This window comes from Ixodes scapularis, unplaced genomic scaffold (assembly GCF_016920785.2).
Source record: "Ixodes scapularis isolate PalLabHiFi unplaced genomic scaffold, ASM1692078v2 PGA_scaffold12__126_contigs__length_90152505, whole genome shotgun sequence".
Classification (NCBI taxonomy): domain Eukaryota; kingdom Metazoa; phylum Arthropoda; class Arachnida; order Ixodida; family Ixodidae; genus Ixodes; species Ixodes scapularis.
Genome location: NW_024609838.1, coordinates 7,755,314 through 7,780,771, shown reverse-complemented (window position 1 = coordinate 7,780,771; position 25,458 = coordinate 7,755,314). Strand labels below are relative to the sequence as shown.

At 45.1% G+C, this 25,458-nt stretch overlaps 1 protein-coding gene across 1 annotated transcript; it reads left to right on the top strand.

The window, feature by feature from the left end:
- Positions 1–22,364: 22,364 nt before the first annotated feature.
- Positions 22,365–23,167, top strand: LOC120838928 (the record flags this gene model as incomplete). Its single annotated transcript, XM_040209082.3, has 1 exon — positions 22,365–23,167. A coding segment is annotated over one exon (654 nt), but the record flags the coding sequence as incomplete, so codon positions are not given.
- Between the last annotated feature and the right edge of the window lie 2,291 nt (positions 23,168–25,458).

Here is a 25,458-nt window from a genome sequence, read left to right as displayed (position 1 = left end):
CGTTCATCTATTCGTCATCCATATCGGGGCTCAGTGGCCACTTAGGAGCAAAGTTCATGGCTCTCCCATCGTCCGGGCGTCTGCACCGTTTAAAAAGACACGGTGCGGACACGGTGATCTGTGAACATGCCTCAATCATGTTCATAGTATGTTTGCTTCACGCATGCTTGGAACATGTCTGCATGCGGCTTTTTGTGTCTGAGAGGACCGTCGCACAAGAAAGAAACACGCGGTGCAGACTGTACGATGTACGGGTGACGTAAAAAAATGTCCAAAGAGCAGCAGGGAAGGACCGCGAGTCAGTCCCCTCCGTGCAAAGGGCAAATCGCGTCGCGATGAAAGCGGGAGAAAAGGAAAGGGGGAGTTAGGGAAAGAAGGAAAGAGTCCCGCGCGCGGGCGCATGCGCAGTGGATGGCGAGCGCGCGCTCCCGAGGCGCCCGTCCCGAAACGGGAGTCGGAATCCGGGCTCCGGACAGTTGGCCGCGCGCGCGAGCACCGCTCACTCCCCGTGGCTCCGCTCCGCCCGCCCTTAATCCGGGATTATCGCCTCGCTGAGCGGCCGTCCGATCCGCCAGGTGAAGCCGCCCGATAAGCCACCCTTCCCCGCTGAGCAGATTGAGCGTCGCCGTCTTCGCGAACGCCGAAAGAGAGCAGCGATCAACGAACGGTTCGAGTGGCCACGAAGTACACCGACAAAAATTACGGTGACACCCTCTTCCCGCTAGCGTCCCGAAGATGGACGGACGACGTAATCTTCATCTCTCACACCGCGACAAGTAACTCTTTCTGTGGTTTGAACAATTCCCCTGCCTGACTCTCCACCCGACTTGGACGGCACAACTTGCCCAAGAAGAAACTTACTTGGATAGACCTCGAATATTTCTCAAATTGTTCATTGTGGTGCAAACTCAATTTTTTTTTGTCACCTTCATTTTTTTTTTAAAGATTCTATAAGGTTTACGAACGACGACGTTTCGGCTTCTGGCATTCGGCCGAGTGCCCGTCGGGAAACGTGACCGAAGAATTTCGCCGTGCGAAGACCACGAAACTGAACAGTCGGTGAGTGTTCCCTTTCATTCATCCTACACTGTATACGCGGTGCTTATCTCGACCTTCTGCGCGCAAAAAAAAAAACGCATTTTTTTTTTTACATTTGCCCACTTTACTGCAAGCTCAATTGCCACTCGCTTTGCGAGCTTTGCATCGGCGCTCCAAATTAGGAATTTTTATTAAAAAATGAACAAGGAACTAAATAGTTACGAGCCCAAGTTGTCTTCGTTGGTTTCAAACGTGGTTAATAATCGTCGTTAAAAAAAAAAAAAAAGTTTTGTACGTCGGTGTATAAGTGGACTACAGTGTACTTACGTCCACTTCTTCGTTAGGCGCATTCGTATACATCTTCGAAGCTGTTCCCATCAACAACTAATTATATCTCGTGATCACGAAGTACGACGAAATTAACGGCAGTCAGCTTCCACGCCTAACATCGGCTTATCACATTGCTAAAAAAAAGTAAAAAAAAAAGAAAAAAGAAAGCAATCAACGACAACGAAAGTGAGACACTACCGTGGACGTGGGATGCTAACACTGCATCTTGGGCGAAATTAATTGAACGTAATACCGCGAAGAGGGCGGTCAAAACTTCGTATAGCTTATTAACGCATTAGTGATCAAATAAATGAACGAAAGACACGGAGAATCCCAGTAGCTTCTGCGCGTGCAGCGTCACACGCTCGTGAGCACCGGTCATTGAACTTCCTCGATAGGTTGGCACATGAAAAGGAAGAGTGCTATCGCGACTCACTGTTTATGCAGTCTGACGAAAACCCAGATGCGCACCGCTTGGTTCGAAAATCGACCTAAAACTTACCGACCAAGGTAAGATCACAGAAGGCTTTTGTTGGCTGACGAGCCTGACGTGAACATTAATGCGAACTGCTCACACCGAACAAGTTGATTAGAGCCACGACCAATAAGCGACCCGGTGTGCTTTCGTCTGGTGTCATTGGGGACTTTCAGCAAACCGTTACCGTGTTCAGCGTACCACACTACCGAAGCCCCAATATGTTTCTATGTGTCTCAACGTATTCGAACCTTTACGTCCGAGTCTTACAAGAGCGACCGACACAAACTGCCGACACCGACAAGCTTAAAACACGAGCACCGTGCACGCGAGGGTACATTTGGCAGGCTTGCAATTACTCTCTTCACGAACACCCGGAGGAGGCTGCAAGTCTGCCGGGCCTGCATGGCGCGCGCGCTGGATGCGGCTTGTCGGTGTCGGTTGTTTCTGTTTGTCGCTGTAGTGGGACTCGGGCATTAAAGAAAGCTTTAAAGGGACAACCAGTCTAACCTGATGCGGACGACGTGGCAACGGTAACTAAATGGTCCAAGAAGCAACCACAGTCTTCTTTGCAGGCGGCGTACGAACCCCTCTCCAAGCAGTGGGACGCGTATCTGAATGCGTACGGCGACATATTCTAAATAATCTTGGTGCATTCTTGCTTCCTTAGATAGAACGTTGTTTACTTCTGCCCCACCTGCTGATGTACGGACGCCGGGGACATGAAAAACCCCATATGAGCGCGTAACTTAGGAAGAAGCTTAACCATTATCGAGGCTTCACGGGCAGTTCTATTTTTGTCGTTACTTCCCACTGGACCAGCTGTCGGTGAGCGAATGCCGATTTCAGTGCCGAATGGAGAGGCGTACCGCAACAAAAAGGCGAAATCAAGCGTAGCTGAAACCACCGGTTCGGCAAGTTGAGCGACCAGTTTTCAGGCCTTTGATAATAGGTTTGAGGGATCTGTGAAGATACACGGTCTTGATTTTTATTTCATCGAACACTATACTACCATCGGTGTTGACTCAGCAAACGTTTGCCCGACTAGGTGGGGAGGAAATACAGGAAACGAACAGCCGCTGAAATGCCGTCGGTTCACACATTATGCTGCGTTCACACCTGCCCCTATCCCCGCTTCTCTATGTGCGTGGATAGAGGCAAAAGCGTGATCACGTGAAGGAAGTTAGGCGCAAGACTGGTACTACGGGTGCATAGCTTCCGCTGCACTTTAGTTTAGGGGTGAACGCGGAGTTTAGCCTCGATTCCTTCCGCACCGGAGAACTTTGGAGTGCCGTCGCTCTCCTGGTTTTTTTCGTCCGCGTCTGTACCTTTTTGTTGCTCGCATAATGAAGTCACAAGAACGGGCTTTATTGGATCTCGCCCCGAGCGTATCAATAAGCTTATAAAAGGCCTAATGAAAGTGGCGTTCTGGCAGAAGGGTTTGCGCTAAATGGGCGTCGAAAGCTGCCGACGCAGCTTACACACTCACCGGTGTATACGCAGGGGCGCGTGATAAGTGAATTCGTCTGTTACAGTTAAACACGATTTTATGTTCCCCGAGAAAGTGAATTGGAGTTTGTGGAGCTTTTGTCTAAATATAAACGCAGTAATATTTCTATATTAATCGAGACTAAGTTGAACCGCTATCTTCAATTCTGCTTTTTTTTCAGTTACACGTTTGCTCGCATTATTTCGGTTGGGAATACTTTCCCGTGCGCAGGTCACAATTAGTCCATCGCCATTTTTTCTCGCGCGTCTCAAATGATGGCGCCCGATGGCCCACGCGTAATAAAAGGCTAATTTATTTTGTTTCATTCGAATGGGCGAAGTAGTAAGTAATAAACACGAAGGTGTTGACACGTTACTAGATCAGTTAAACCATAAATTTGATATTTTAAGCTGTTACTGAAACTTGGTTTTCAAACGACTACGATGTCGTTTACTTCGCGGGGATGCACATCAATATGCCTAGACAATATAAAAGCAGGAGGTGTGGCGCTGTATGTAAAGGAACACCTAGATGTGCGTGTCATATCAGAATTTTCTATTATTAATCCGCATTATGAGTCTCTCGTGGTAAAGTGTGCAGGCGCCATACTTCTCGTTATGTATAGACATCTTTCGGGCAGCCACGTTTCTAGAATTCCTCGAAAATATGCTTGAATGGTGCGCGCAAAATCGGTAAACGTGCTATTGTTTGGGGTGACTTTAATATAGGTGTATCATCCACAGATCCAGCCAAGCAAAAGCTTTTTGATGTTTTCTTTTGGTCATGAAAGTGTAATTCATAAGGATGTTTAGTTGGGCTAGTTGTCCAGAAGCGAAGATCTCGAGCTCTAACCACGGCTCTCGCAAAGTTCGGAAACGTCACTTTGACGTCAGCGACAACTTCGACAAACGAGGTTTCTTTTTTACACAAACGTCGGAGGGATTTTGAGCGTCAGCAGGTCGCCTAGGGACAATCTGCAAAGCATTAATTTTAGCTTGGCGTAGGGATGTGGGGACAAACGGGCGCTACGCCATCGGCGAAGCCGTTCAATCAGTGGGCTCCTCGCTCCCCTCACGCGCCGCACGCGCGCCTCGATGAACTTTGCTACATTCTGCCTCTCTCAAAGAAATGAGCGTTCGAATGATTGACACTTCGCTCGGCGCGACGTCAGCGTCGCGGAAGTCCAATTAGCGCGTTCCGCAAACTTCGGGCACAAAGTTGTGCCTGACGAGTTTAGTGACCCAGTTCTCCCTTCGTTTTCGTCCATGTCTTTTTTTTTTTTTTTTTTGCGTATCACACTATGATGTAATTTATGTCTTGACGATGGTGACGGAATTGTCTCAGACCGTGCTTGACTTCTGTTTTACGAACTATCAAGTGAATGAGCTAGAGGCGGGTGTTCCGCTATCAGATCTTAGTGACCATTTACCCGTTTTTATTTATTTTTTCACACCTTATTTAACACAACGTTAAGAACCCACAAGCCATGCACCCATTATGTGTAGGGTCATCAATGATAATAAAATTATGTTGTTTCAAAGTTTGTTGGGGAGGAAAACTGGAGCTTCGTCGTTCTTTTGGATCATCCCATCGCAGCATACGAGCTCTTTTCGACGAGCATTAAGGAACTTCAGGGTCAAGCGTTTTTAATTGTGTAATTTAAAAAGAACAAGAAATTAAGAAAACCTTGGATTGATGCCGCACTTCTTAAGAGAATAAAACAGCGAGATAAGCTCTTCGCCTTTTTAATAAAACAAAACAAAACAAAACATCCGGATTATGTAGCTGAATTTAAAAAAGGGAAGAAATAAACTAGGTGCAGATATTAAACGAGCACGAAGTGTGTATCATCAAAATAAGTTCGCAGATATTTATAATAACCCGTAGAGAGTGTGAAAAAGTGTAAAAAAACTCTCTTCATAAAAACGAAAAAAAAGTATTTTTGAGCTTATATTTGAAGGCATGTCCTGTACTGGCGCTAAGTATGCTGATAAATTTAATGCCCACTTGTTTATGTCCGGTGCTTCCACTGGCAATGTCATTAGTAGTTATGATTACGAATCTTACATCTCACAGGGTATTGAGAGTTCAATAATATTGTTTCCTCTTGTTGAAACAGAAATATACAGACTAATACACACACTTAAGAATAACAGTGCTTGTTGTGAAGATGGTATAAAATTCCAGCCAATAAAGTAAGTTGCTCACTTACTTAGTGGGCCAATCTCACAGATATGTAATCTAGTTTTGAGTACCGTCATATATCCTGTAAATTTAAGATAGCAAGAGTGTCGGTGATTCACAAAGGAGTTGATAAAGATGACTTAAACAACTACAGACCATCTCCATCTTCCCCATTTTTTTCCAAGCTCATAAAACAAGTTATTAATGCGCGATTAATAAATTTCCTTAAACAAAATAATGTTATAGCGGAGCAACAGTACGGCTTTCAGAAACAAAACCCGTCTGATTTGGCGCTGCTAGGCATCAAAAATCAAATAATTGATAATTTTGAGCAGAAGTTATATACGGTAAACGTGTTTGCTAATTAAAAAAAAAAAAAAAAGAAACTTGTGATTTAATTAAGCACATTATTATTTTCGGAAAATTGTCCATATAGGAATTAGACAAAGCTCACTTAGTTTAATAAAAAAACTATTTATAAAATCGTTCACAATAAAAAGACATTAATCACGCGAGGTCAAATATGTGTCAAATAAAATACAGTGTCCCGCAAGGGTCCATTCTCGGCCCTTTCGTCATTTTAATTTACACAAATGACATTATAAGACATTAAATAAAATATAATAATATATATAATATATAATATATAAAATAAAAATAATTACATTAAAACACCAGATATAATTTTATATGCTGATGACACAAACATAATTTTTTCTAGAACAAGCCTAGAAGTACTTAAGCGCGAAACCAACGCATGGCTTGAAAATTTATCATCGTGATTTAATGTAAACAAAATTCAATTAAACGCGACAAAAAAAAAAAAAAAAACAACAACCTAGAGTATATTAAATTTTGATCACAGAATAAATGTATTCAGTCGAAAATTCAAATTCAATTTCAAAGCGAAATCATCGAACGTGTTATATCACATTATTTTCTATCATGAAACTCTAAATTGGTCTTTCCATGTGCACAGAGTGAGAACGGAAATCTCACGATCTATCGGGATTATCTATAGACATAAATATTTACTGCTTCATTGAGCAAAAAAACAAAAAAACAAAAAAAAAAAAGCTATATTATACCTTAGTTCATTCACGTTTTCCCTACTGTCTTATTGTACGGAGGACTCTAATAAAAACAGGTATAGAAACCCTGCACCTACTCCAAAGAAAAGCCTTGCGCTTAGTCGAAAATGCCCCGTACCAAAGTCACTCTGCTCTGGTCTTTAGAAATCACCGAATATTACTATTCAAAATGTTATATAGAAGAAGTTATCTTTATTAATCTATAATCAGATCAAATTAGAACCAACTGCCTTTTTCAGTATCTTTGGAAAGATCATCTATTATATTTTTCGGCAAACGAGCGACAGGAAGCAAAAAAAAAAACAAGCACGAACTATGGCAGACAACAATTTGATTATCAAATACCCGTACTTCTAAATGACCACCCCGATCTCATTACCATTATTCAGGGAGGCATGTCTGTGCAAGCTTTAAGGAAAGACATAAATGTGTATCTATTGTAACTTCAAAAGTTACGAATGTTCTTTTTCTTTCTTTTTTTTTATGCGCGGGTGCTTTTTTTTTTTTTTTGTGTGTGTGTGCAGCATCTATGGTTTCATAGATGGCTGGCTGGCCCTACTGTGTTTTTGCGTGTGGTTCCATTGCTTGCCGTGTTTGTGCAGGCTTAAAAAAATATGTACGTCAAGATAACGTAATAAGGCAGGCGAGCTGGTTAAAGTTAAACATTTCTAAAACCCAAGACAGAGGCTACAAAGAGGGGACAAGCACAAGACGTCTTTATTGAGACATCTTGTGTTTGTCCCCTCTTTGCATAGCCTCCGTCTTGGGTTTTGGGAAACGTTTAATGTGCGTCGATGTTTTTTTGTTTTTTTTTCACGGTGTGGGTGACATGCAATTTGGATTTATTTCCTTGGTCTTTGTCTTTCTATACAGCGTTTCTTTACTACTTACGGGCTTTATGTTTTATTTGTCATGATCTAGTAATTTTCGTCCTCTGTCAGACATACTTTTTGTATGGGCATGCTGGATGGTCTGGCCGTGAAGGAAAGAGGGGGGGGGGGGGGGTTGTCACCTTGTCAGGCTTGTCGATGCCTTTTGTGCTGGCCCCGAGACAACTGTATTCCTCGACAGTTCTCTTAATAAACTTTGACTTTGACATCCATGTGCTGGACATCTTGGTCGAAAAAAGGCGGCGTGCAACAAATAATAATAAAAAAAAAATGTTTGTTAAAAAGTGCATGACTTGATTATTTGATAGAAAAAACTAATGAACCGTTACTCTAGAAAAGTAACCACCACTTTTTCGATTACTTCAGATTCTTAAAATCCGCATATTTTTCTGCCTTTTTTTTTCAAAACGAACCTTTCGTATTGTTCATTATTGAATTAGAACCAGAGGATTCCAAACTACTCATATTCTAAATCCACCAAATTTGGTAAACCGTCCTGTTGTCGAAGATTTGGTTCGAGGATTCCTGGTTAGGGTGGTCTTGCAGGGGAGGGGAAGATAGTAACAGTTACAAGAAGCTCTATCGCTTTTAAAGTAGTCAGATCTCGTGATGACTACGCAATAAAGGTAATCAAATGATTACAAATAACTCCAAAAAAACTTTCAGCCTTTCCCCTTTTGTGAAGAAGGAAGACCAGCGAAGCTGTACTATGGTGGGAATGAAGTAATTGCCGGCCGCAAGTCAGCAAGCCAGAGTGGAAAGGCTGGAAAGGTTGCCGCAGTGGCTAATAGATGGCGGTAGCTGTCCAGAGTTTTGTATCGAGATTTGTTGGCCCACGGACACGATACTGGGGAAACTAGCTCTCAACATCTCCGCCGTAAAAAAAATTCGAGAACAGGTGAGTACTTGCATTGAGTCCCGTGCAGGCCTGGCTACAACGATAAAGAAGACATATTTGCCTAGATCCTAAACTCGCGCCTCGATCAAAGTTCAAAAGTTGACATGATCGGCACGGCAGATCATGGACGAAGGGAAACAGGCTCACTCGCGAGTTTTTGAACTGATATTTACTAAAATTTTTTGTTCGGAGAGTTTTTCTACGTTAAACTGCGGCGTTGCCGATTCTATTCGCTTTTCTTTTTTTTTGTTTTTTTTTGTTTGGCAACCAACTCAGTGGCGCCATCTATTGGGAAGCCCCGGCATACTTCCTGTTCACTTATATTTCCCAACTTTTTACTCGTCATTCTTTTATCGCAAGAGTGAATTAAGTCTGAGAGTGCTATAAGTGGGCCATTTCCAGAAGATGGCGTGCATATTTGATTTGGCAAATACTGTGAAACCCGCCGTCTAGTTCAGAACTGGAAGCGGTGAGGGGCTGTTTGCACAGTGGCGCCACCACGTTTCAACTCACGCAAGAAAGAGAGAATAGCAGTGTCACCGCCGATTCTACACTATGAAGGCTCGTTCACACTCTTGCAACCGAGTACGACCGAGAGAGACCAGACCAGTTTTAAAGCCTCTTACGATCCGTCTTAGGACCAGCCCCGCCGCAGCGCATCCGGTCCTAAGAGGTCGCAAGAGGCTTAAAATCCGGTCTGGTCTCTCTCGGTCTTACTCGGTTGCAAGAGTGTGAACGGCGCTTGACGCGTTTTCACCTCGAAAGTAAAAAAAAAAACAAGTTTTGCGCATTGTTAATACGCGGCGCGAAGTAGTTTTTACGAGATTTGGTTGTCGGAGAAAAAAAGCTATGTTTTTACGTTTAGAGCGTATTTGTCTTGATATGATAACATATATTTACTGTAAAATTCACTTACATATATCCTAATTACCCACATGAAGGGGGAAATGAGTAATGCTCCGCTAGGAGCCAGACTTGTTTAACTACGGTTCTTGAAGTGAAAACAGGTATAGAAGAGAAGTAATATACATATTCGCGAGTATTTGGTTTTTAAATATTCCCGTTTTATGTGATATGAAGGCTTAACAAAAAGAAAAAAACCTTTTGCACATGTGGATTGCCCAGAAGTCTTCGTGTCGTGCATGTTAACCACGACTGCGTTATATGCAACGACCGCGGCACGTGCCCATGTCATGGGCCGTTCTCAAGACTGCGCAGACCTCCTCTGACAAAACATTGACAAAAATGCACAAAAAAAAAAGTGGAAGGGGTTACGCTTTATAATGTAAGTGAAAGGAAGCGAACGTTCTGTTACTCTACTCACTGGCAGACGAAGTAAAGCAGGACGTGGCGAGTCCTGAACGCGCAGAGCTCCAGCGTTGTTGTCGCACGTGCATAAAGACTGAACTTCCCTCGATGCTGCATGCACTGCGGCGGCGGCGTTGCTAAACAGGCGGGTGAGGTCGGTTTATGAAATTACTTTACATATGTTTTGCCGCGAAAATGTAACGTGACAATTACAAAAATCACGAGCGATTCGTTACTTGAAACAAATTACTTCCCGAGTCTGCAGCCTGGAACAACGACTTTGGCGCAGTGGGGGCACGGTGCCCCGCCACTCCCAATTTGTCGAGAAAAGTCCGTGGGTTCGGGGCTTCCGACGTGAAAATTTGGTCGCTTTCCAGGAATTAACGGTCGACCATGACAGGTCTTCGAACGAGAGGCGACGCGGGTGTCGCCGCTCCTGCTGTCCGCGGACGGGCACGTACAAAAGCCTTCCGAACCGTCGAGCTTTTAATACGCTGAATTCCGGGCGAAACGCGTGCCTCCTCAGCTCCGCAAGGGACGCTATAGTCGGTGACAGGTTAAGAAGGAAGCCGAAGCTCAGCCCGCCTCTTTCCACTTCAGCAGAGCGAACGCTGGAGAGAAGGCGACATCCTCTCCAGCGTTTGCTCTGCTAACGAGGAAACAGGTGGGAGGGTCTTTCAATTCCTTCTTGACCTGTCATCGACGGTAGCGGTGACCATGGGGAACAGAGCCGTCCTCCCTACTGATCGTAGGGGACATGCGCATGCGCACTCGGTGAACTCCCTGTTTGGGACGCCCGAATGACATGCCCGGGTCAACCGATGCGTGTAACCAGCCAGGGTTTAGGATCTTTCATATTGCTTCTTTCTAATTACGCGTCGTAACAAACTTCAAACTAAAAAAAGAAACGGGCAATGAAGAGAAATTTGCAACACGGACTGGCGCTAACTTTCACCTGATTAAGGCAAGGCTGTCAAACTAGCACGCATGTGTAAACACTCTTAGCTTTCTTGCCAACCCCTTGTGATAAAAGCTATCATAGAAACACAAACAACATGTGACAATGCTTCAAACCTTCGTATCAGTTTAAAAACGTGTCTACACAAAACCATATAGAAAAGAAACTCACTTGTCATTTAGTAAAATCGAAGGCGTGCTGACGCAGTTGTCACCTGAGAATTTTATAGAATACGCTTCAAACATTTTTTTCTTCGGCCTCGTTCTTTGATCTTTTAATAAATTTGGTTAACTATAAACGAGGATCACACTCGCATCGCATCCAGTGCACTGGAAGATGTTCCCCTGATTTGTTACGCACCGTTAGACGATGTTTAAACGATTTTTCATTATGATACCGCCCCTTTCCGATGTACATGCGCCCGCATGTGAGCGTATTTTCGTAAATAACGTTAGAAGCACAAGCTGTTCTTCGAGCACAGAACACGCTTTTGTCTAGTCGTCATGGAACAAACTTTTGCCTGCTTGCATGGAGCGGAGAAAACAGCATTGAGATCGCACTTAATTGTTATTTTTCTAAGGCCGTGCGATAACTTGTGTAAATATGATACCACTTGATCTTTTGGTGTTTTTTTTTATTGTCTTTCTCGCTGAAATACTTTTGCGTGCCTTTACTTTTGATCTTTTGAAGAAGGATTTTACACACGCTGAAAATTAAGCAGGCGGGATAGCCCGCCCTGTCTAAGTGTTCCCTGAAGTTCAAGGCTAGTCGATAAATCGTGATGGCAGCTTTTTGTCAAAACAGCCTGAAGACAAGTGAGAGCAATTCCTCGCTTTATAAGGTTATATAATGAGCTCTATAAAAAAACAGGATGCTCTTTCTTGAACGCGGTTTGTGCGACCAGCACGCGTGATTATCAGTAAAACTAAGCTGTAAGTAAAAAAAAACGGAATGCACTTTTTGTCTCTGGGAAGCTCCCAGGTAAACTTCAATCGGTCCGACATGACATCAGAAAATTTGACGTCCTTCTAAACAACATCATTAAAACATATCCCCGAGTTTACGTGCCATGTAACGAGTGTGGCATGTAAACAAAATAACGCACACAGCGACGGACCCATGGCGATATATCCATACGCTGCAAAATGTACCCCCTAAAATAAACTAATGATAATTTCCGGTGTTAAAAAAATTGCGCGGAAAAGCACGTGCAACCCCCCCCCCCCCCCCCCCCCCCCCCCTTTCACGGGAAAAGGAAAAGTCTACGCCGCTGCGCTTGTCCATGGATGCTAAAATAATATTACACAAAACTGGGCTACCCAGGAACAAAAACAAATACCTCATCATTAAAGTTGAGGACCGTTGCCCCCCCGCAAATGAAATTCCAACAACACTAAAAAGGGGTCACTGTTAACACCTGTAGAATTTTGAAACCCACTTTGTCCTGATTGGTTGACCTTTTCCCGAACAGAACTAAAAAGTCCCCTGCGTGAAACCAAATAAAACGGATCCTCTACGTCAATTTAGAATGTTTTTGTTGTTGAACTATTTCATTCAAAGGTGCCCTAAGGAGCTTCATGAGATTGCCTAAATATGGCGATAACTCACTCTGCGGGCTCTAAGCTTCCTATAAATCCATAAATCATAACGACGCGAGGTCGATTTCTCTATTAAAACAAGCAATCAAAGATCGAACACACCAAGGTCATCTCAATGGCAGGAGTAGGCTTGTCCGGGAAAAGTCCCTCTGGCAGTACGATAAAACTGCTTTCTTTGTTCGCCTCTACCACAGTCAGTACCCTAATCACTTTCTCGAAGGGAAGCTTTTTCTTTGGCCCTTGGCTTATTGTGTGCCTCAGGCTGTTCAAACGCGATGGTACCATCGCTGATGGCTGCCTCTCTCGGGCTTGATCTCCGGCACGGTCAGCAAGCTGTTGTACCATGGCAAGAATCTCATCTCGTGCAGATGAGGGCTCGTAGCTGCTTCGGTCTGTTCTTCAGAATGTCATGTAGTTCTCCAGGAAGCTGGCATCTCTCAGAACGGTGGCGTCGGTAGCAGCTCTATCTGCGTTGTTCGGTCTCGTCGGTAGATTCAACTGGGCACGTTGCCTCATGAAATATGTCGATTTGTGTGCTAGCATCCTGTACCGTGAATACCGGCGTCCGTTACTGCGTAAGTCACACGCTTCTTGTATTATGACCCGCAGACAGCTTTTATACAACCGAACTTGTCTTCAATATTCAGACTTTAAAATCTTGCACATCCGTTTTGAATTGCACGAAGAAGGCTCCAAAACTGTGAAAAGAGCCCTCACCTCCAGAGGCCTGTTCGTGCAGCGTGTGTCCCTTTCTCGTCCGTGTTTTTTTTTTTTTTTTTTTTTTAGCTTTTAAATTTTTTGGATTATAATGAACCAACAGACCTATCCAAAGTTTTAATTGTAGATGAGCATTATATAAACACCAATAATTTGTTTTTATAGCATACTGTGCGACCCTTAGTAAAAAGGACAATTCGTAGCTTGTACGTATAAAAATGAAATATTACGTCGATTGTGAGGTGCATTGTGGGCATGATCAGCATATATACGTTGGTACACCCGGTTTAATACATTTGTTAATACGCTAGTAAGTTTATGATGCTTAATAATATAATTCTTGGCGATTTCACGCGAAGTTAATGGGCGAAATCGAGCTGCCGCAGCCACTGGTCTGAATGAACACATCCCTCAAATGTGGGTTTAGTGCTCCCTTTGTTTAGCGGGCTATAGGCGGAGACTGCGGGCTTAGTGACGGCGTTGATAGTGCAAAGCAGTGCTGTTCTCTCGCGGTCTCGTCTGATCACTCTTTATAAGCTTAAAATTTAAACTGGTATTACTCGTGTCCTAACGCTCGCACAAAAAATCTTAGAAGCGCTAAATATGCCGGATTTATAAACGCTTTGCCATAAGTTCACTGTATATAAAATGTTGAATAACCGCGTGCACGGATATAATGCAGAGGTTCCGCGAGTGGGACTATTTATAGTTGCATAGTCATGAGTCGCGTGAAAGCGGGTTTCGAGCGTTTATAGAAGAACGTCCTGGAAATGTGTAGTGGGCGGTGTTTGGATCGAAAGCGAACCAAACCGAGTGGGCACTTTGATAGCGCCATAGAGTGGACCATACTTGGGTAGTAATTCAATTACAGTAATTAAATTACTGTAATTTAATTACTTTTCCTAGTAATTTGTAATTGTAATAATTACTTTTGGCTGAAAGGAATTGTAATTGTAATTTAATTACTTTCTAGCATCAGTAATTGCTAAATTTCAGGCACAATTACAATTACTTTTGCAAGATTTTGCGGCGGTGGCGCTTTTCCCCCCTGGCCACGGCGACGAGAGCACAACCGAAGCAATAAAAGAGAGAGTCTCCCAACCTGCTCAAAAAAAGGGAAAAGGGAGGCTGGGATAGAACGGAATGAAGGATTTTGTAGACTGCAAAACGATTTAATGAAGAATTTCAGAAATAATTTGATAAATGAGGGCTTCATTCGCGTCCGTTTTCGTTCCTGTCGTAGTTGAATCTGACTCTTCGTCTCGTTCGCTTCCTGTTGCTCCTGTTTCTAGGGGTCTTTCTTATTTCTCATTCCCACACGGGGGTATGGGGGTCGAAGTCGAGCTGGTTGGCTCCGATCACATCATCCGGTCGAGGCGGGGAGGTTCGAAGTTTTCCTTACGCGTCTTCGCCGCTAGCATATTCGCTTACATATTTCAGTCAAGTTTGGGGACTTTTTTGTTCATGTAATTATTCTCTTTTCTTTATGAGTTTTCACGTCTTTCTCCTCTATCTCGTATGTTGGTACCACTAACAGAGGGTCGTGCTACTCTAGTATCGAGGCGAAGAAGCGCAGTTTAGCAACAACAGTTGGAAGTAAGGCAGGGTGAGTCGTGTTAATTAGACCTGCTGCTTCTTTGCTTCTTCGCCTGACATGACGATCCTAAATTTATTATATATCTCAGGAGCTTTTTTTTTTTTTTTGGTGTTACCGTGCACTGAATTAACCCAGAATCCCTGGCAAGAGAGTTGCTGCTATTGTGACACTAGTTTTGTGGAAGCGACCGCAGTTCGCGTGCTACGGTTACCCACATCCGACATGTTACAAGTCCACAGACAGGGAGAGGCAGCGAATCACCGAGTTTTATGATACCAGTACTGTCGCATATTTGTTTCCTTGTATTATTTTTAAGTTTATTTTTTGTTGGTTTGACTTGGATACCATTTGCACAAGCTCTAAAGAGATTCACCTCGCACCTGTGAATTTTGTCGCCATTTATTTTTATTTTTTGAGAATATAAGAAATCAGAAGTTCATTACTCCAAACTATTAAGTTCTATAATCCATTTAACAAATTTCATAAAAGAAAAGTACAATGCGTGACATTTATACAGCGGCCATATAACTCGTTTACAGTTATATGGCCCAAGGTGGGTAACTCTCAGAAATAAGTAATTGTAAAGTAATTGCATTACTTTTAAAAAGTAATTTGTAATTGCAATGAACTACTTTTGCGTAGTAGTAATTGTAATTAAACTACTTTGGGGGCTAAGTAATTGTAATTGTAATTAAATTACATTTTGAAAGTAATTTACCCATGTATGGAGTGGACAGAACAGTGCGGGTCCACGTAAAAATCATGAGCTATTCCACTCTGTGAAGATAGATGACCATCAAAACTGTTTAGAATACGACACAGACATGACACAAAATTTTGAACAAAGGTACGAACATATTTATTGTTTTCTTGATCGGTGGTCATTATTTCGCGTGGACGACAATCGCCGCCCCGAGAAGCTGGAGGAAACTAGACACGCGCGACAGGACGGCCACCCAGGAAGAACGGAAGGAAAGGAAACTAGGCGGCGCACGCGCTTGGAATGACGACAAAGAGCGGGTGGTGCGAGCGTAGACATGGCCGACACGGGTCGCCCAGCGGCAAATCTTTGAGAAACCTTTACTATCTACCTGAGAGTCTACTGGTCTTTAAAATGATGCCTATTGATAACTAATCTACTGAATAGACTTACCGCTATATTATCCAAGCATCAAGGATAGTGCTAAGAATTGTGTTCCACCCGCCGCACGCGCCGGCATCTGCAACAGTAACTGTTATAAAGCAAAAGCCTAAAACAAATGGCATCATTTCACGCGCGTTTGTCAACGCTTTATTTTGGCTATTTAGTTCGAATCTTTCATGCGGGGAAGGTGTGCGCGTGCGACGGTGCGAGCATAAGGTTTTTGTTGACGCACATGAAAAATCCATGGAACTGTCACAGGTTCGGAGGTTAAAGATCCCATTTAAGCAAACAAATTTGGAATTTGACTTGGACCGCTATCCAGGTGTTAGGACCACACCTTGGCGATAGACATCCTGAGAGGCGGGAGGAATTGAGAGCAAAGCATGCCGACGTTAAGAACAGTATTTTATAAAGTAATTCAAAATTAAGGGAAGGGCGCACAGGACGTACACACAGTCGAAAGAAGGAAAGAAAAAAAATAACAAAAGTCAAATCGAGGTTGTCATACAGTTTTGGAGGGGGAGAGCCGAGTCAGCGTTCCAAGGTGCAGGTGGAAGTCCGGTTCGTTGCGGCGCGCCAGTCGGGGTCGAGAAGCCATGGTGGCTTGGGTGTTGTAGTGACGCACAACACTCACTCACAAGCACTCACACGCCTCTCCGTTGAATACCTTCTCGGAGTTCGAACAACCATACCGACGCGGATCTGGGGTGCTATGTTGCGCTTTTTGCACTCCCAGGAGACTAGGGAGAGGGAAGTGACGTCAACAACGCAGCAAATGCAGATTGGATGTTGATTTTGTTTTCTTCTGTCAACATCCGATCTTCATTTTCTCTAGTCGTTGACGTCACTTTCCTCTTCCAAGTCTCCTGGGAGTGCAAAAAGCGCAACATAGCACCCCTGCTCAGCGCCGACCATCCACACCGTCGCAACCTTGCTCCGCCGGTGTGTTCCACAAAAACCTCCCGCGCGCGGGCTAAGCTCGCGCTCCTGTCCTCGGCGCGCGCGCCCCACTCACAAACACGGGAACGGACAACACCATAACCACTGAAGGGCAAAAATAGTGTTTGAATTTTGTGACAGGAACCCTAGCCGTAAACAGCTTCGCTGTTATAATGGGGCAAGGAAAAGAGAGGTATATGCGTGAGAAACATCAATAGTATAGGCGTAAGAACGCAGTGCTTTCTAACGCTGACTCAACAAGCAGTCAGGTGCACAGTGTGGGTTTGTTTACCCCCAAACGCGTGCTGTTATTTCACTGTGACCTCAGCCAATGCCGTGCGCCCTTGGCTGCCTCGTCATGGTTGTCTATGTTGTCTTTTGTTTGACTTGCTCCTCTTCCTTGCATTCTCATGCGCCAAAGAACTATTTTGGAAAACAAGCTGACCGGTCACCAACAGTTTAGGAACCGCGGAGCAATTCCCAGTCGTCTTATTAACGCTCCACGGCCGATCAGGCACCGACCAGAACGAAGCACCAAGCAATGCGGAGCAAAAGTTCGTCTGCTACTTTTGCAGGGGTCGTAGTGACGTCAGAGAGACGCCTAGCTCTGATTGGCTCTTGTTGAAGGATAGTGGGTAGACCTCCAAGCAAGCTGCCTCGAAATCTACAGACTATCTTCCAATCGGAGCCAACCAGAGGTCGGCGTTCTAACATCACCACGACCCTTGCAAAAGTAGCAGACGAACTTTTGCTCCGCATAGCAATTACGGATGGAAGCCTGGCGATGGGGAAATGGTATGATTTCTCTGGCGCCTTTGCGTGTTGATGCATGCCAAAACTTCTCTCGGTAAGATAACAGACCAAGTTGTGTTGTCGCAAGAGTCGGCTCGTTTTTGGCGGGCCATGGGCTTCGCCCCACTTACCGAACTCTCCCTCTCGGCATCGAGTCTCTCGCTGGTTGGGCGTGCGCTGCGTTGGCGCTGCGCGTGCCAGGCACGCACCCTGGCGGCTGCTGCTGCATACTTTACGCAATCGGTCCACACAACCGTCAGCTTTCCCGCCGTTGGAACAGCAGGTCGGCAAATCGCGGAGATGCTTTGGCGAGAAATTCATACATAACATACTTACGTTTTGTGTGCAATTGAAACGTTTGCTAAAAGCGTTTGCGACGTCAAGTTAACTGGAATTCAATTACCTTTTAACCGTGGCAGCTTTGATTAACCATCTCGAAGCATCGCGTCCTACGACAAGAAATCTCCGTGACTCGACCGGACTTGAGCGTTGCTCGTTGCCACGTACACGTTCCTGAACTAAACTGACCAAATTCTCGCACAAAAAGTATCTAAATACGTTACTCGTTACTGCTGTTCAAAAGTGACGCCTTACATTAACTTGGAAGCATACGTGGTATTTTCTCACAACTCCGACTGTGTTGTTTTTAAGAAGCAGTAGCCACTTCGAAACATTTTTCGTCGTTGATAATTCCTGACTTTTTAGCGAATTCCTTCGGGAATAACTGTGGCTCTACTAACATATCTTGGGCACATCCTTTTATGGGCTATCTAGCGTTTTCTCGCCGTGGAAATTGCCGGTGCCAGCTTGGGGGGGGGGGGGGGGGGGGGGGAGAGAGAGAGAGAAAGAGAGAGAGAGAGAGCGAAGTTGGGCGTTTTGTACATTCCACTCCAGAAGTTACTCGTTACACCATTAAGAAGTAACGAAAACACCTTACTCCTTTCTTGTTACATCGTTACTGAAAAATGTAACTGGATACAGGTGACGTGTTACGTACAAGTCTGTTGGGAGCCCCTCCCTGGCGACACCGTCTTAAGGTGGTACGTTAGCAATCCGAAGTGGCAAGTGCGGCGCTTTGGGCTTTCGTTTATACCTGGTTTCCTAGGGACCGCTTTCGGGCACGCACAGCGGCTCAAGTTGGGGCGTTCTCGTACGAAGGATATGGATGCGGTGATGTCAAAATCAGGTTTCTCTAATGGTCAGAAAAGGCGCGCCCCGCAAAATTAGGGTACGCCAGTGCGCTTCCCTGTGTAGCGCAAGCCCGAAAAAAAAAAGATAAAGAAGGTTGCACCGATTACATATTTCTATTTCTATCTAAAATAATTGCTTCAACTTTCGAAGTCTGCCATCGTAACGATAAAATAATGGCGGGTAATGCTCCTAATATATAAATGGCGACGGTAGTATTTCTTCTAGAGGAGCCTACCGTTCCATTACTTCAGTATAAAAGTAATATACCCCCCCCCCCCCCCCCCCCCCCCTTGCCCCGTCCCCCGAGAGATGAGTTTCGAGTTTTACTCGAACCCGCACTCTCAACGTGCGTCCACTGTACGAAAAACAGCAACAACAACAAAAAAAAAAACCGTCATTCCTGAGAAAAAACAAACCAAAAACAAAGTTTATTACCAAGTAAAAAATGGCGCGCACTATCGATTCCTTTTTTTTCTTTTTCGATCTTTGCAGACAGCGTTCCAACGCAATTTTTGATTATGCGCAACGTGAGGTTATACGTCGGCCCGCTTTTTCCCCTATATACTCCTAACTTCCTAAGTGGGGGGCCCTCCCGCGCTGCGAGCGGCGGCCAACATCTTCACTCCATATATCACCGGGCGGTCGACCCATCCCAGGTCCTATATTTTTTCTCTCTCTGCGTTGTTTAATTTTGGCGGGTACGGTAATGCTCGGTGGACGCGTGTGGCCCCCGGGAAGACGTGGCAGCGCCTGCGGTCACCGATAAAAGCGGTCCGCCGTTCGCTCGACGCGTCGGCGCGTAGGGCCCGAAGAACGACCGAATTTGCGCCCACTGCAATTCGTCACTGCGTGCAATACAGAAGCATCTTTATCGCGCAAGTTCCTACGAAAAAACGCCTTAAAGGATAAAAAATGAAAAGACGTCGACATATTTCGCCTTGTGCGAATGCTGCGCCGAGATCAACAGTGTACTAAAAAAATAAATAAAAATAAACAAAAATATACTGCATTTTTTTACTAGAAAAGTAATCTACGGATTGGTGGACGCTCATCCTCAGGACAAATGTAGCGCTAGCGGCCCGCACCAGACTTCAAGCTTTCAAAACGAACCACTGCCTTATTCAAATGTTATAAATGCTTTTCTTTTCAATGAAAAAATGGAATCCCGTTTTTTTTTTTTTTTGGCAGCTGGTGCCGTTCAGCTCGACCTACTCGGCCATAATTTTCCCACTTGAAAGATTTCAAAATCACCGTTCTAAGCGTTGGCTCTGAAACTTGGGAAATCGGGAACAGCAGAGAAACATGACCTAAAAAACATCCGATGCTTGCTCGCCAGGGGCGCTGGTGAAAAGGGACTGGCGTCTCTTTCGAACGCCTCCAGGACGCGCTCGGTGCCTTCCTTGGTGCTTTGGCAGCGCGAGCAGGCTGAAGGCTCACGAGCATAGCCTCCTATATATTGACAAAGCCTGGCAGATGGCCACGAGAAACGGCCGCCGAAATGGAAAAGGTGGAGCGGCAGACAACAGATGAGAGGAGAGCCACGTGACTGGCGCCCCGCTGCGGCGAGACGCTAAAACACACTTCTCCCGAGCGAACACGTGTGCTTCCGGTCCTCGCCGCTGCAAAAGCTGTGTGCTGACGTCCAGGTTCCCCGAGAAATGGCTTTTTGATGCTCTGCTACCAGATCCCTGAGCTCCAAATCTGCGACAGGGCACTCTATTGTTCCGTCGTCGAGCTGCCAGTCTTCGTGAGTATGCAGGAGGCTATGACCCTTCTCTCTCGGCCAGGGATCGCTGTAGCGTCCGGGAAATGCGACCACAAGAAAGACGCTTCTGCTATTACCCCCGATGGATGGATGGATGAATACGGCTGAGCCCTTTGGATCGGGCGGTAGCTTACGCCACCTAGCCATTTTGTTTTACCATTTAAGCTTAGAATATTTCCGAGAAGTTCGCGTGGCGCCCCCTTACGGTGAGCCGGGGTGACGTCACGGCGAGGAGAGAATTTTTCCCCGACTCGCCCTGCTCGCCCTGTGGAGGCTGGGACGACGCTAGCTGTCGGCGCGCTCGTTTCTATTTAATCTCTTTTTGCGTATTTTTCCGTAGGAAGTGTACATTTTTATATGTGGCTTTATTGAGGTATGGCCTGTAGCCACAGGCGAAACTTCAACCAACATTTTAAGCATGGTTGACAGGGCAGGCAAAGCATGACTCACAGCTGGTATATGAAAATAAAGAACTATGGCCACAATTGCAGGAGCATCACCATAGATTTACATCTCGCACAATAAATGCTGCTGATGGTCTGAAGGAATTGGCGGGTTATGTATACTATTTTTTTGTGTCTCTGTTTTTAAACAAGAACGCCGAAGCAGAAAAGCTGCATGCTGCTCGAGCAACATGCTAAATACAGTCTGGACAATGGGGAGAGAATCACAAGTAAGACAGCCCAAGTGCAGGGGCAAAGTAAAAAAAACAAGGAACATTTAATATATACATTGCTCGCATTTGACCTTTGCTGGATTCGGATAGTATTTCAATGGACTACACGGGTGGCACCTGTGGACTTGTTTATATCAACGTTCAAGCAATGTATAACAAACGTAAGCGAACGTGTCTAGCTCGTTATTAGCCCCTTAAGCCCTAAAATTGAGATTTTACTTAAACCGAATTGTCCCGAAACTAAAATACCAGAAGCTTTTCTCACGCAGACTGTCGCCCTTCACAGGTTCCACATTTTCTGCTACTAGTGATGCATCTACAACTGGACAGACGTTCGAATGCTTGCTTTTACTCCTGTTTTCCTCTGTTGTCAGAGAGTCCAGCTGTAGGAAGTTTGGAGGCTGAGGAGGCTTTTGGAGACCTGCAGCAGTGTTTTTTTTTTTTTTTTTTTAATTGAAAATGACAATTCAGACTAAACGGTGTATCTTCCGAATACCCAAGGCTGGAATAAAGAATGCCAGGAAAAAGCATAAGCATTCCAAATTACGGTACTATTGCTGTGCATATTTTGGGCAGTTCAATACATCTCATACAGCCAACTGGGGGCAATTCGGCCGTTTTTGCTGCTACCATACAAACTAATTTCCAGTAATTGTGCATGTCCTAAGAGATATGCCTGCATAAATGCATAAACTGTATAAATAATTCACGAAGAAGCTACACTTATTTAAAACAACCCTGTTCTACGAGCACTTCAAAATCATCAGACGCAGGGCCTTTAAAACATCTGCGAACCAGCGCATGCAGAGCGGCAGCGCAGAGTCGGGGTAGCGAGCTAATTTGCCGACCACGAAAAGGCCCATGATATAAATGCCACTTCAAATGCCTTGAAAGCGGGATGTAATATCGTCCTAAATCATGAACATGCAAGGGACAGAATTCCAGCGTCTGAAACACTTGCGCCACCGCTTCACCGACCCCTCGCAAGATTGCCTTGTGTCGTGCGGACGGACGGAGAGGTTCATCGGCGGAATCGTCTCCGCCGATAGCTTTCGAGATTTGTAACGCAATTTTAAAGGTAAAAGGGACAAGCAGGCTTATAAAACGTACAGAAGCACGTCAATATCGGCCTAACTCAACGTCTTGTACACCGGGTAAACGAAGTCCAGCTCCTCGAACAGCTTGCGGAACACAACGATAGATTTGGATATCATACTTTCATGGTGTGACACGTGGCAAATGCAGATAAATATAGATAAAACAAAAATAGTGACATTTACCAATCGTCGCTCATCTTTTCAATACGACTACAAAGTTATAGATTCAAAATTGGATAAAGTATCCACATATAAATATTTAGGAGTCCACTTAACTTCCAACCTCTCCTGGAACACTCATCTAGATTATATCCTTAGAAGGGCTAACCAGTCATTTGGTTTCTTAAGAAGGCATTTATATATGGCAACAGCAGAAACGAAACTACTTGCATACTCTACCCTCATTAGGCCCAAGTTGGAATATGCAGCTATAATTTGGAACCCGCATCAAAAATATTTAATTAATAATTTAGAATCATTACAAAACAGGGCCACCAGGTTTATACTAAAAACGTATTCACCTATAAGCGTCAGTCAACTTAAGAGTTCACTTGGTTTATTGACTCTCCACCAGCGAAGATACCTCGCAAGGTTATCCCATTTTCATAAACTCTATCATAGTTCCTCAGATTTCCGTCAAAACAACATTCTCCCACCGGCTCGCATTTCCCCTCGTCATGATCATTGTTACAAAGTTCATATTCCATTTGCAAGAACTAATCTGTTCAAATACTCCCCGTTCGTACAAGCGGCGACTGAATGGAATGAGTTGGCAAGCGAAATTGCGACGGTCACTGATCATGATACATTTATGTTGTTATTGCGTGAATCTTTAAAGTGAATGAATCATATATTGCCCTGTATGTTTGTTACTCGCTCGCTGGGTCTATTGCTTTTTTTCTAGCACGTCGACTGCCTCCAATGATGTGAGTGCGTGTGTGGCTTTTTTGTTATGTAATGTCTTCCCTTCATGGTTCTGTTTAGCGTGACACGATGTCTTCTATTTTTTCTTGTAAAATATTGTATGATTATGTAAAAGTTTATACGACACCCCCCTCTATGTAATGCTCCTTTGGAGCCTTTAGAGGTATGTAAATAAATAAAGTAAATAAATAAACGCCAAACCAGGAAACCGGTGCTGGGAAGCGAGTGGATGCGAGATCGCGGAGCGGAGTCCTCTTTCTGACGTCACGGTACACCTCACCCAATCAGGGCGCGGCGACCGCAGCGACGCTTGCGTTCGCTCTCGGGGCTAATAGCGTCTGCGAGACGCTACCATTTAACGCTGACATGAAGCCGTGTCCAATCGTCCCATCATAGTACACGGGCGTAACCTAGCGTCTCTTGGCTTCCTTCAGCGTCTGTCCACGTACACTAACAGAACTTCTGAGAGGACACAACGCGACGAGTCCCGGACTGTTCGAGATGTTCCGCCAGTGACGAGTCGATTTCGCTACCCAGCTCCATAATCCCCTTTCCGCCGACGCGAATTCACCCGCGAATCCGCAAGTGCACAAGATGCTACCCATGTAGGTTTCTTTCTTCTGTTTCTCCTTTTCTTTTTTGCCTGTTTGAATAGTTTAGTGTTATTCATACGATACAAATGAACGCGTCCGTCCTTATGGCGTCCTCCACAACCAAGGCTTCAATTTGAAACTTCTCCGAGCCACTCCATCAATCCCGGTGAAGCTCGACAGCGGCTGGCCCGCGCTTCTCCGTCCCGAAACGAACAGGAAATTTGGAAGCAGGGAGCCGGTTTGATTTCCTGCCATCCTTTTCTACGGAGAGGAGATTCCAAGGCGGAATTGGTCCGAGATCCGATTCGCATCTTCACACTTTGCACGCACGGTCGGAATTGGGCCCGCGATTGCCATTGCAAGCGCGGGCCAGTAATCTTACTTGGGTTTCATATCCTGCCGTTCACAGGGCGGCTTCGTGGAAACTCCAAGGGTCTACAAAAGGAAAAAAAAAAGGGCAGAGTATTTCTATTTTTTGACTGCGAGCAAACAAAGTATTTAGCCGAGAACCTGATGTCCGCCAAGGCAATGCCACTTATGTGGGTAGAAATTAAGGGAGACGCAGGAGACGTGAGCTCTGCTTGAAATGGTAGACGTCAAGCTCGTTTTCCGTTCGAAGAGTGAGTAGCTTTGCGTCTCCACTAATCCTTCCAACCAGAGCTCGGTGTTTGGCGTTTCCGCACTCACGTCTCCTCCCTCAGGGTCTACTCGGTGAGTCCCTGACTGAAGAACAAGCGCAGGGCGTCTCTTGCCGATATCCAGCCCGGTCTTGATACCTTCCGTCGTGCGCTGGGTACGCGTGCACGATAGAAGCTCACGAGACGCCCAAGTGTCATCGAAGGCGGGAAGGGCACAACTGAAATATACCTCCCTGCCGTTCTAATCCTTTTGTCTCCTCCCACCCTTTCCACTTTAGCAAAGCGAAAGCTAGGGCGGAGGCGACCAGCATCAGCTAGCGCTCGCTCTGCTAAATTGGAGAGTGTTGGGGGAGCTTCCCCTTTATGGCTTAACCTGTCACCGACTATAGTTATGCGGGCACTCTTAAAGGCCGACGTCCAGACTCGAGATTCTGCAAGGCAGAAGATCCTCCTCATCATGGGGGACGAGGAAAGAGGCAACTCTGGACAGGGTGAAAGGGGGGAGAGGAGGTAGCGAGGGAAAAGTGGAAAGCGCGAACTGGTCGCCGGCCTTTAACCACAGTTAAAGACCGACGACCAGTTCGCGCTTTCCACTTTTTCCGCACTTCCTCCTCTTCCTCCTCCTACCCGGTACACCGTTGCCTGTTTCCTCCTCCCCCATGATGTGGAAGACCTTCTGCCTTGCAGAATCTTGAGTCTGGTCATCGGCTTTTAAGTGTGACTCAGGTCAGACTTAACCGTGGTAAGGGGTGCCCGTGTAACTAATTTACAATTGGCACTATCTGCTAACCATACTTAAATGAGCCGTGCAACGATGTTCGCTTGGACTGTTTTTTCAATTTACACGAGCTTACTGGCACTAGTGGAACCCAAGTACACACGCACGCAACGCCACTGGCCAAGAAAGTCCTTTGTTGCGGTGTAATTTTAAGGACAAAAGCCGAGCGTTTTCTTTTAATCTCTCCTTCGCGAAACTCGATGACGTAACTGGGAGGTTGCAGTACCCCCAGCGACGATATTTGAATGCGGCTCATAGATTAGAACCGAGCATTGCGAAAGCATTCGATTTGGGCTCGTGATAATCGATAGCTCGACAAGCATTTGGGTTGTGGCCCGTGTCCAATCA